The 13295-nt window shown below is 43.7% G+C and overlaps 2 protein-coding genes across 7 annotated transcripts in view; one reads left to right on the top strand and one right to left on the bottom strand.

Annotated features, from left to right (window-relative positions):
• LOC119177156 (uncharacterized) overlaps positions 1-13295 on the bottom strand; it is an 83459-nt gene that overhangs the window by 22338 nt on the left and 47826 nt on the right. The window contains exon 8 of the mRNA XM_037428556.2: positions 8805-9056. Within this exon, the coding sequence (XP_037284453.2) occupies positions 8805-9056 (252 nt within the window). The remainder of the gene's footprint in view (positions 1-8804; positions 9057-13295) is intronic.
• The window catches only part of LOC142775872 (uncharacterized), a 37135-nt gene continuing 35624 nt past the window's right edge, over positions 11785-13295 (top strand). For all 6 annotated transcript variants that reach the window (XR_012887108.1, XR_012887109.1, XM_075878230.1 and 3 more), the window contains exon 1: positions 11785-11916. The gene's annotated coding sequence lies outside the window, so the exon portion shown is untranslated. The remainder of the gene's footprint in view (positions 11917-13295) is intronic.

A 13295-nucleotide genomic window follows, 5' to 3' on the forward strand; every position in this document is an offset into this window, starting at 1 on the left:
ACCTCGACAGAAGCTTAAGTTTGGTCCACTTTTCCACAAAGCCTTGAGCGTAGCGGAGAGACAGGCTCTCGTCATAGTCGGCGACTTCAATGCACCGCACGCTGCTTGGGGATACACTGTTGAGAATATAAAGGGACGCAACTTATGGGCAGACGCTCAACACGAGGGCCTTACGCTGATAACGAATCCTGAGGAGCCCACAAGAATAGGCAACAGCGTTAGTAATGACACAACACCGGACCTAACTTTTACGAAGAACCTAGCAGACTCGCGATGGGTAAACACGCAGCAAAATTTTGGCAGCGATCATTATATTGTAGTTACAACGGTGCATGCAGGCCCTCAAAAAAAGCAAGGCAGAAAATTGGCACTTGTAGAATGGGACTATTTCCACAAGATTCGAGAGGAGGATTCGGATGATACCATAGTAGATATAAAAAAAAGGGGAGAGAAGCTTCAACAGAGTGTCAAGAAAGCCACTAAAATTGTTCGCGAAGAAGCAGGAATGGCGGAGATGGACAGCAAACTGTTGCATCTGTGGGAGGCAAGGACTATCATCCAAAAGCGCTGGAAAAGACAAAAATACAATCGTAATTTAAGAAAGAAAGTAGCTGCATTAGACAAGGAGATAGAGCTCCATGCGAATCGGCTGACCCAACAACAGTGGGAAGCCACGTGTAACTTGATGGATAGAGAAATGAAGATGTCAAAGCCTTGGAACATTCTCCGAAGTCTCCTAGACCCACAAAGTACAATGACTGCACAGAGGCATAAGCTGCAACATGTAATACATAACTATGCAGGAACAGAGGAGGAGCTCTTCCACGAGCTACGAAAAAAGTACTTCGCAGACGCAACAAAAGAACCACTTTCCGGTTACAAAGGGCAGGACAACCCTACACTCGATGCTGATATAACGGAGGTCAAGGTTAGATTCAAGCTCGCTCGACTAAACCCCAGGTCTGCTTCGGGACCTGATAAAATAACTAATAAGACGCTCAGGAACTTGGACGATGAATCCATTAAGGCACTCACTGAGTACATGAATAAGTGTTAAAAGAGTGGCACTAACCCACTTCAATGGAAGACTGCTCAGGTCATCATGATTCCGAAGCCGGGAAAGAAAGCCCAGCTGGATAACCTTAGACCGATTTCACTGACTTCATGTATAGGCAAACTCATGGAGCACGTAATCCTTACGCGTCTCACTAACTACATGGAGGAGAACGGACTCTTCCCACATGCCATGATCGTTTTCAGACCGAAACTATTAACGCAGGACATCATGTTACAGATTAAGCATCAAATACTCGACGTGGGGACCAGATCTTTAGACACTGAGGCTATCCTCGGCCTTGATCTCACTAAGGCTTTCGATACCATCACACACAGAGCCATATTAGAGAATCTTCAGAGACTGGGGATAGGACAGCGCACCTACGCATATGTGAGAGACTTCCTATCCGACCGCACTGCAAGAATTGCGGTTGGAGAGGCAAGGTTTGAAGAGATTGAATTGGGCAGTAGGGGGACGCCACAGGGTTGGGTGCTGTCTCCCCTGTTATTTAATGCAGCCATGATTGGCCTACCCGCAAAACTTGACCAGATTGAGGGCCTCAGACAGCATATACGCAGACGACGTCAGCCTCTGGGTGACGGGTGGGAGTGACGGCGACATTGAAAACATACTACAAGAAGCTGTTGACACTGTAGAGAGATATGTAGAAGGTAAGGGGCTAAAATGTTCTACCGAAAAGTCGGAATTGCTCATTCATAGGCCCACATGAAGGGGACACAAAAGCATACAGGAAAGGCCAGACATCACGACTTTTGCAGGGGGAAGTAAAATACCCATGGTAGCGAACCTGCGAATTCTCGGCCTCCGTATATCTGAGAATGGGCACAATGGAGAAACTATTAGGCTATTAGAGAACAGCCTCTACCAAACAAGCAGGCTGATCAAACGAATAGCGAACAAAAACTATGGTATGAAGGAACACAACTTAGTGTTCCAGGCTTTTGTAGTCAGCCGCATCGTGTACGTTGCCCCATATCTTAAACTACACGCAGCCGAACAGAGCAAAATAGATAGCATAATTAGGAAAGCCTATAAACAAGCAATAGGTCTACTGTTAAATACGTCGACTGACAAGTTCTTGGCCCTAGGGCTACATAACACGCTCGCAGAGCTAATAGAGGCCGACACGATAGCATAGTATGATCAGTTAACCCAGAGCCCTACGGGCAGGCATATTTTGGACACAATTGGCGTCACGTACAATGTGCAACATGGGGTAAAAAAGGGCATTCCGCGGGAGGCAAGGGGGCATATTGTGGTGCCTCCATTACCTAGAAATATGCATCCTGAGTATCACCGCGCTCGAAGGATAGAAAGGGCGAAAAGCCTACATAAAAAGTTCGGCAACGCCCGGGACGTGGTCTATGTAGATGCAGCAGAATACGAGAATGGCCGAAGCATGGTAATCGCAGCTACAAATATTCAAAGGGATTCTAACGTCAGTGGCAGTGTACGTACAGATAGGGCAGAAGTGCTGGATGAGGCGGCTATAGTACTAGCAATAGCCTCCACAAAAGCCGAAGTCGTGATCAGCGACTCCAAAACCGCTGTTAAAAATTATGCCAAGGGAAGGATCTCACCGAAAGCGCTAAGAATTCCGGCAAACTTTTGCGACGAGCGGGTAGTTCATATTGTATGGGCACCTGCTCACTCCTCCCTCCCAGGAAATGAAATCGCGCACGACCTGGCTCGAAAACTGGCCGGCCGAACAGGCGCAGTGCGAAGTCTGGGGGCGGAGAGGGACCGCATGATTAGTTGTGAAGAGATCACAAAACACTACAGACTAGAAAGGGTCCGATTCCCCCCCGCACATACCTCGCTCAACAAGCAGCAGGCGACGGCATGGGGCCTCTTACAAACCAACAGGTTCCCGAACCCGGTAACTTTTCACATCTACCCAGAGATATACTCAGATTTGTGTAAGTTCTGCAATCAAAGGGCGGATCTTAATCATATAGTGTGGGCTTGCCCCCTCAGTGACAAGGCAATATAAAAAATACAGCAATGAAGAGCAGTAGGAGATTGCACTGCTAAGCGCAGACCCAGAAGTGCAACTCGACGTCCTTCGGCAAGCCGAGGACGTCGAGATGCGTTCGGAAAAAGGCGAAAACGGCGTCCGAGAGCCCGCACCTTATCACCAGCGAGACCTTCTGCCGCCGAGAACTCGGAAGAAGCAGGCTGTGCCAGCGCTATCACCGCCGCGGCACCTGCGATCGCGGACGCGATAGCCGCGTCCCAAGATCACACGAGAGCTGTGTGCGTCGACACTCCCCTGGTTTCCGACGCTGAAAAAGTGGCCATCGAGTGTCGTGCGAGCGATGTTCTGCAAGATCTTTCATCGAAGTCTGCCACAAAACGCAAGCGGTCTTTTTTTCGAGACTCGGATGGAGCCGCAACGTCTGGTACGCCGTTCACCGTCGTTAGCTTAGAGTTGGTCAACGAACTTCTTCAGTGTATGAAGTGCGGTGTGTGTGGCGGGCCTGGCAGAATTTCCAAGGAAGACCGCGAATATGGCATAGCCGCAAAACTTGTTCTCACATGTGACGAGTGCGGTAAACTGAGGACCGTATGGAGCTCGCCGAGAGCAGGGGGGGACGCAGCGCACGGCCCCTTCGAAATTAACGTGCTCGCGGTTCGCGCGGCAATGAGCACAGGAAACGGGCAAACTGCGCTCAACGATATTTTTTCTGCCCTACCCTAAATATTTCACGGAGAGGCCTGCACACCAAGACTTACCAGGAATATGTGAAATTGAAAATGAACCCTGCCGCGCAGAAGGCTGCCACGCGCATTATTGACAACTGCGCGAGCACCGTGAAAACGGTGTATTCCAAACTCAACTATGAAAATCCTGGAAATATCGCCGTTTCCTTTTATAAGACTTGGCTGACCAGGGGCCACTCATCCCATATTTGTGTAGGGACCGTGATTCAACTATTCACGAGATATGTGCTTGACTTCGTCGTCCCATCGAACTTTTGTTTGGGCTGCCAGCTAGGGCCGAAGGAGGACAACCCAAGGTATGCCGAGTGGCTAGCTGGTCACACTTGCCAAAAGAATACCTCCAGTAAGCCAGGACAAATGGAGGTGGAAGCAGCACATATTTTATTTGGCCGCTCATTGGAGAGACATGGGCTCCGCTACACAACCATGTTGTGTGATGGAGACAGCCGGGCCTTCAACAGTCTGTAGGAGGCACAGGTATATGGCTTCGTGCCAATAGAAAAAGAGGACTGTGTCAACCATGTGCATAAGTGCATGGGCACAGCACTTCGAAACGTCCTGCAAAAACAAAGAGCCGAAGGAAAGCCAAGCCTTGGCGGCAAGGGCAAACTGACAGGCGAGCTGGTCACAAAGTTCACGTCATATTATGGATGGGCTTTACAAAGCAACCAAGGAAGCATTGAGGCCATGAATAACGCTGTCTGGGCAACCTTTTATCACGTAGCATCTACTAATACAAGCCCTCAGCACTCTCACTGCCCAACTGGTGAAGAGTCATGGTGCAAGTACAACAAGCCTGTCGCCAAGCAGGAGACTCCTCCGAATCATCGCTACAACCTGCCAGAGTATGTGATTGATGCCTTGCAGCCTATTTACACGCGCCTCTCTGACAAGAAATTGCTGGAGCGTTGTCAGCGAGCCAAAACACAGAACCCAAACGAGAGACTGCACTCCGTCATCTGGTCGCTCGTGTCCAAAAACAAACACGCGTCGCTTTTCACCGTTGAAGCTGCTGTGGCCGAAGCTGTCGCAAGGTTCAACGCTGGCAAAGGGAGACCAGATGCCGCCATATTGAAGGAGCTGCACCTGCAGCAGAGTGTTGTGGCCGCTGAAAGATGCTCAGAAAAGGACAGTCGCCGACTAGTGGCATCGGAGAAGAAGCATGAGCATGCTGAAAACTTCAAGCATGCCATGAAAAGAAAGTGCACCAAGGAGAATGATGATGGCTACATTCCTGGTGGCTTCTAACATGGTTAACACACCGATTCACACCTTTTCTAGTTAAATATAAGTGCTCAGCATGTTCTTAAACTTCTTTTCTCGTTTTCTCAAAACAACATTTTTCATCACACCCTAAGCCATTGCCCAGAGTATCTTTTGATGTAGCAGTCGGATTTTGATAATTCTTGCAGCATTTGAAAGCTTATACATTGATTAGTGCAAGAAAACCAAAAAATGTAATATTTTTATTTACAATAGTGATTTAATTAGCAACAAACTTAAGCAACAGTTTCAGATTTTTAATGAGTATACTTGTTAAGGACATGACTCTGGTACCAATGAAGCTAAAAATAAAATTATGGTTTTGTTACACTCCCTGGCCTTCATGGAATGCTGTCATATCAAATTTGTAGCAATATTTTATGAGGAAGATGTCAAAAGGCTGGGCAGAATGCAAGTTTATGTAACAGTCAATATTTAAAAATCTAAAAGTGATAGCAAAAAACTAATTGCATATTTGTTTTCAGCTGTGAAAAAAACATATTGTATTAAATTTCAGCTGGAAATACTGAAAATTAAAAAAAACTTTATCAGACCAGTGTCTCCCCTTAATAAAGTTATTTCCTCCTGCTCCGGCTTGCTGATGATTCAGCAATAGGATAAACACACTCAAACTGGCAGCCATAATAAATTAGTAACAATTTCGATAAAATGAAAATTTCCCTGATGCCTTCCCATTACCGTATTTACTCGATTCTACCGCGCCCTCGATTGTAAAGCGCACCCGATTTCCACCGCGAAAAAAAAAAAAAAAGTAAGACATCGATTGCAACGCGCACCCATTTTCCTCGTTGGCCCGCACAATCACACCACTCGAAAAAACGACTCCTTTCGGGAGCGTCTTCCATTTAAATATAGGGTACGGGCGAAGCTTGTGCCCATCTGACGTGTAACAGAGCATTGGCGTCACTGTAGTTTTACCGTGGACCGATGTCAGCACGCGAACTTCCTTCGCCCCCTTCTTCTCGATGATTGTGGTGCCAGGCATGTCGAAGTAAAGAGGCGTCTGATCGGCATTCCCGATTTGCGTAAGCAGGTAGCTGTTGTTGTGCCGCAAGTTTTTTTGGACGAACCTCTGAAAACTGTGAAGCTTTTCATCGTACTCCTCCGCAAAACCTTTCGCATATGCCCGTTCGCCTTCGGAGGGAAAAGCCTTTTCTCTTCATAAAGTTAGTTAGCCAGCACCTGCTGCTCGCTTTAAACTGGCTCCGCATTAGACCTTTTTCTAAGGCTAATTGCATACTCCGCACTTGGAACAGTTCTGTCGTCACGGGCCGCTGTGCCCCTCGCTGCTCAAGCACATACTCCCGAGCAGCTCTTTAATTTGCGGAAACCGACCCTGCTGTGGTCCAGTGAAGCCTTTGCGTGAAGCTTTGCTGTCGACAATCTTCTGCTTTTGTTTCCACCGGTCCCGCACGCATGTTTCGGGAACTCCGAACGACCGCGATGCGGCCCGATTTCCGTTCGTTTCTGCACACGCGATGACTTTTCTTTTAAAAGCAGCATCGTGGTGCACTCGAGTTTTTGGAGTCGGCCCTTCCACGCCGTCGATGCTAATGCACTACTAGATGCCGAACTCCTCAGCACACGTACGAAGTGCCGCACATGGGAAACACATAGGCAGAAATGGCCGATGCGCCATGCCGACGCACGTAGGGGGCGGCCATTTTGGATTTGCCGATGGCAATAGATTGACCGTAATTTTTTTGTTCGTACTCGATTCTAACGCGCCTGTGATTTATGAACTCGCTTAACCGGAAAAAAGGTGCGCGTTAGATTTGAGTAATTACGGTACCTTTGCTGGCAACTGCTGGGCACACCCTCTCTCTAAACAGCCTAATTAAGGCAAACCATGGAACTGCATATATCTAAAAAGGTCAACTGAAAGCAGGCTACATTTTTCTAGCTAGAAAATAAGGATGTCCTTACCGCATTTTGCAGCTTTGACATTCATGCGTTAATTTTAGGCTTTGAACCTATAAAGGCTGTGCACATTAGATTCTGGTAGATGTTCCAGTGTATTTTTATAAAAGCTGTGCACAGTGATTCCAGATGGTGTTCCGGAAGGTGTGTCAGTGTATACAACATGAAAAGTACACTAGAACTTCATTATGACGAACATGAAATAAAAAGTAAATTAAATTTCTTTTTAAATGCCTGAAATGCTCTGCATATTTCAAACCTCAAAGTAAAATTGCCCTGTCACTAGATATAACAAACTAAATTGATTGCAGGCTATACTCAGTGCAGGCTATATCACTCCCCATGATGTTTGGCCCTCTTTTAGTGCTTTGAAAACCTCATTCTTGCATAAATTTCACCTTTGAGCAACACTGGCCTCTCTACTCATCACTCACATGGCTATGTAGCAGTACCACAAGCCACATCGCAATTTTTTTGCATGTTTAATGTAGACCACCCCACTGCACCAATACATCTGTGACCAAAGTATACGGACCATTGTAGACCAGCCCACTGCACCAGTACACCTGCAACCAAAGTACACGAACCATTGCCGTCTGTATAACTTTGCCATCAGCGCAGTCTTGTGGTGAGCCGTTTGCTGTAAAAAGCATTTTTCTGATGAATTCGGTCAGTACTGTTCTCAGTAGCTAAGTCATCAAAGCAATGCTATGGACACAGTGGCTCGCGACTAGACAGTGTATACGACGATCTCTGCTTGTGCTTCCGTGGTCCGTATACTTTTGCTCACAGCTGTACGCTATTTCAGTAAAGGCCAATAACTTATACAATAGAACCTTTCTGACATGTTCCTGCTCCTATGCTCCCAATCGCAAAAACTAAATATACCCCAAATAGCTGCATGTAACACCTCCTGGTTAATGCGTTCCCAAAACTATGATGAGTTGGCAGCAACGTTCAGCACCTTGGGAAAAACTGCAATCGTGTAATATGTTCCACAGCCAGAAACTCTAATTCAGGTTTGCCCCCTTAACGCTTTCTCTGCCTTGCCCCTTTGCGTCTTTTCAGAAATACTTAATCACTGCTCTCTGTCAACCAGACTCCGTCCTGAAGGTACACAGTGATGCTGGCCATCAAATATTTCAAATAGCATTAAAAAATGTATTTTCTGTAGCAGTTGGCACGATTTTGCTCAGCATTGCAAATCTTTCATCTGTGACACGGTACACAGATGCACACTCGTTCTACACACTTTTGTTCAGACAACAGCCTGGGCAAAAAAGTGGTGCAAAAAATATGGCACAAAGAACAGAGGCTGTAACTCCTCTAGGCCACTAAGATTTGGCACAAAACCTGTGGTTTTAGAGAAATAAATGTTTTTTGATCTTGCACCTCAATATGGGCTTGTCAGCCTCAACTTTTACAGGATTTGGTTCATACGGTTTCCTGAATCGTATGTTTAGTATTTTCGTTCTTGTCAGAAATGTATAGATGATGTTTTACTGAACTATAACAAAGCAATGCATGTAACGAATCTTGGCTCCCCTTTCAACTTCATTAAAACGTCGGGAACTCGCAATCAAAACCGTGGTGTTTCAGCACTTTTTCAGAATCTTGCATCACTGGACAACGTGACCAATGTCATCAACTGCACTTGGGTCAAATTCAAAAGACTCAGCTGCATATGCTGAATTTCTGTTACTTTTCACAGTTGCTTGCTTTATATATGGCCTTATACCAGGTATAATGGGCAAAGCAAACTTGTCCACTAGAACAATAATAGGCACAAGGCACTCACCAGGGTGCTTTGATGTATAGTTACAGGCCTGGCAATGATATGGACGAGTTTTGTCATGGCTTCGCATGTGGCTGGTCAGGGAGCTACGCCGCTCACAGGTGTATGAGCATTCAGAGCAGCGCAGACTGCCTTCGCGGTGAGTTGTGTTGTGAAGCCGTAGTTCCCGCTTTGATGAGCAGGAAAATGAGCACTGGTTACAACGAGCAGGCTGGTCAGCACTATGCATCGCCCGTTCATGGGACCGCAGGTTGCCTGTGGAATAAAAACAACACTTGTAATCTTACATTACAGAGCCAAATTGCAAAAGCACAGTGGAACTTGAAACAGTATACCAGAACACCACGGCTACAAGTAGACAGGTGCAAAGTATGCATATGACACAAAGGAGATGGCACAAGCGCAGCCAGTCTTTAGGTATCTCTAAAGCACAATGACCAACTATTCTAAGATTGCATGCCGTTCAATAGTTTCATTCATTAAAGAGGCATAATATTTAAGTAGTAGGAATACCCTAGGCTTAGGTGTCACACTGGAACTAAACAAAACGTGGGCGGGATAGCCAAACAAGTGTTTACATGCTTGCAAGAAATCTTGAGATAATTTTCAGCAATTAAGCTTCCTTGATGGTAAGTGACTGCTATGCTGCAGTCATGACACAATTACAATAAGAGTGAACTGTGTGGGTTGCAATAAACATAGCAAGCTAGGACAACTTGATGAGATGGTGCTTTAAAGGGTCTTTAGGTAGAAGCTTCACGGCACCGATTTCAGTGGCAGCTGCACAACAGTGCAGTTCTTTTGTTGTTTCTTCAATCATCTCACTGCTGGTTTGAGACTGTGTTTTGAATTGACACACAAAAAATTACTAGTGCCAAATAAGCCACTATCTCTTCAAGTGCTAGCTTTTTTAATAAATGAAGTTATGTGAGCTGAACTTGTCTTTAGCTGTCTTATACAAAGGGTATTCATTTTTTCCCCCTTTTTTGGATGATTGGCAATGTGACAGACAAGCTTCAGGCAAGAGACCAAACACTGCAAACATTTACTCTGACAAGCAAAATTATGTGAGTACATATCTTTGATGCACATGTTAAAAACATGAAGCCTCACAAACCAAAAAAAGTATTACTTTCCATTGAAAATTTGGTGCGTTAGTGTTTAGCTTCATAAAACATGTTTAAAAATGTGAACAAGTTACATGCATGTATTATGCACAAAGGTTAAAGCCTTCTGCTCACTTTTTATAAAAATCTTCTTTTGTTCTCTTTCCATTATATAATACTGATGCTCTGTTTATTAACCACAATTCAAAATTTTTTATAGTGTGCATTTTAATTAATGAACAAGTATTTACAGCTACTCAGTGCTCATAAATATATGCATAATCAAGGTAGAGTAGTGGAGTGCACTAAGTAACAGCGATAAACTGAAAACTCCTTCCTCCCAGTACGAAGTCATGTTATTGACTACCTTTACAAATTGTCACAGATAAATGCCCCAAAATTAAGGTGAGCAGAAGTATATTAAAATCTTAGTTTCAACCACCGAGGCAAAACAGTCTAGTAAAAAAAGAAAAGCACAGAAATTAACAGCACTTTTCAATTAAAATGAGAAAACAATACCGAAAAGGCAAATACAAGTAGACATGAAAAACAGCTTGCCACGTTAAATATGCGAGTTTGGCTCCCACCTGTGCAAAGCTGCCTTTTCATTCACTTCAACTTGGCTTTTTTTTATTTTATAACTAAAACATGAAACTTTCACTGCACACTTTTTTACTTCATTATTCAACAGTTGCGTGCAGGCAAATGCTTCAGATGAATCCATCAGATGAAGTATATGAGGCCATGTATTTTAAGTAAACCTTGTGATTGTAAGCAATATGAAAAGCTTGAAAGACCAACTTTAATAGTGTGCAAAATTTAAGAAGCCTGTGTTTATATTCCTAGACTGAATTTAACAAATCACAGGCTAATTTACAGTGAAACCACAATTATAATCAGGATGCAGCTGCTTACTTAGTATTTCACCTATGTAATGTGCATGCGGGTGTGTTCAGATAAGATAAGAAAATCCGGCAACTTCCCTCAATGTCATTGGAAAAATTATATACTGCTGCTGAAGTCCCCAGAACCCCGGCACTAATATTAGTTGGGAGAAAAAAAAAAAGCTTTGCCTCCGTCAAAAGTTTTTGCTGGGCCAAAACAGCTCTTTGCAAATAGCCCGAAAATAGAATTTTGATGAGAATCCTTCAAAAATTCATTAGAGTTGTGGGACTCAAAATTTTTCTTTACATACTCTGAATAATGTGAATTTATAAAATGTTAATAATCTAGAACTTCGGTGCTTTTATTTTGTGAAAAAAAATCACAAATATGGCACACTGTTCAACAATGCTGCATTTTCCTTTTTTTTGCACTGTGTCTATAGTAGTCAGGATTTTCAAAATTTGCCAGAGTGTTTCCACACATCAGGCTAACAATTGTTGAGGATGGTGACAAATGTAAACCAAAAATGCCTAAATAAAGTCATGTCTACAAAAATGCAATATTTTGTAAATCAGTAAAATACCACTTTCAATTTTTTTTAAACTCCCCAGAAGTACAGCCAGCATGCATTCCAACCTATACTGTAAAAATATGTTGCATTATTTGTGTGGAATTGAAGTACAATGCCACCAATGTGACCAAATTTATGTATATGCTCTACCACTTAAATGAGTGACCATGTACCTATACCGTATTTACTCGCGCAATCCTCGCACTCGCACAATTCTTGCACACCCCACATCGCTCAACAAAAATACGATTTCTTTTTTTCCTCGAGTAATTATCGCACTCCCGAAAACTGCTGCAATAATGTCGTCTGCTCTTTCCAGCCACTGATGATGATAGCACACGTCATCTGGCGCCATCTCTTAAGCATCAAGCGCACTATTGCACAGAGATTCAATCCAACTCAAGCCAAGCCGAAGTGGCCAGTGCGTGTTGCAGCGTGTTTTGTATGTTGCGTCGGTAACCTTGTCAACTTATGAGGCGATGCTGAAGCTGTACGGCTGCTTTCAAGTTGCAAGTGATAGACAATGCACTAAAGAACGGCAACAGGGCCGCCGGTAGGTCCTTGGGATTGATGGTAAACTTTATTTCTTAAGAAGGAAACTGCGGACAATTCTGTTAAATAGCCATCAGCCCAATGCTGACGTCCCACGCTTACCTTTTAAGGGCTTCTGTTGAGCGACGAACGCTACCGCTACGCCCGCAACGTTCGCAAGCTTTGCGTATGGTATTCTAATTCTCGACTATTTGCTTTCACTTTTTGTGTCTCAATTAAATCTTGTCTTTGTTGAACCTCTGCTTTTATTGTTGAGGTAAGTTTTAATTAGTACTTCTTAAAGCTTGCTGTTAGTTGTTGGTGTGAGAATCCCGACTTGCGGCCACTTCGTTTTCTTTTTCTCTCTGTACGTTTTCGTAGAAAGTTTTCCCCGCATAATTCTCGCATCCCCCAACTTTTTTCCGGCAAAAAAAGTGCGAGGATTATGCGAGTAAATACGGTAGTTGCCATTGTCATAATTTTTAGGTTGTAAATATGTTTCTCGAGTTCATGAAACAATAAATGGACAGAGAAAATTGAAGAGTTGCTTTAAATTGTGAACTTGCACACATGAGTGTTTGTATGCATTTCGTTGTGTGAATTAAGTAATTCGCTTCAATTTTTTCACCCTAATAAATTGGTTTTAACCAAAGAAAATGTCATAAATTTCTGCCACAGAAGAAGTGATGGCTCATTCTAAACAATTTATCTGGGATTCCGTACTGATATTTTGTATATATTTCAAGGCACAAAACAAATTACGTGCCTTGAAAAGCTATGTTAGGAGAACCTGCTATTTATAAGCCAAAATACAAGTCAGCTGTTTTGATGTCATGAGCAGGACAATTTTCTAAGGCTAGCATGGGAACCTTGCCTAGATGATGTCTGTACTTAACACGCTCTCTCAGTTTTCGGCCGACCATGGCAGCCGCATTTTCAATAGATTCGAACATGCTTGAGGCTCATGTGCTTAGATTTAGGTACACATGAAAGAACCCCGAAATTTCCAGAGCCCTTTACTATGGCATCTCTCATAATTATATCGTGGTTTTGGCACGTTAAACACCAACAATTGTTATATGATTTGTAGCAAAGTCCACTTTGAGAGAATGTGACAAACACATGTCACATTCTCTCATTAAACAGCTTCTAAACTGAGTTAAGGCATCACTGTCTTTGCTAGAGAACTGCTGAACATCAGTTAGGTAAAAAAACATTCAAAGCTTTTAAAATCTCAAACTACGCACTGTAGTTTGTTCCTTATAAATGAACTCATGTCACACCAATCTCTAAGATGGGAAGCTCTTGATAGGGTGCGCAGAATTCAAAGTGGATGAAGTGCACAGAATTCAAAGTGTGCGCCGTGAAGCAAGATAAAAACTAATAATAGAGCTAGCTTGG

Source organism: Rhipicephalus microplus, chromosome X (assembly GCF_043290135.1).
Source record: "Rhipicephalus microplus isolate Deutch F79 chromosome X, USDA_Rmic, whole genome shotgun sequence".
Taxonomy (NCBI): domain Eukaryota; kingdom Metazoa; phylum Arthropoda; class Arachnida; order Ixodida; family Ixodidae; genus Rhipicephalus; species Rhipicephalus microplus.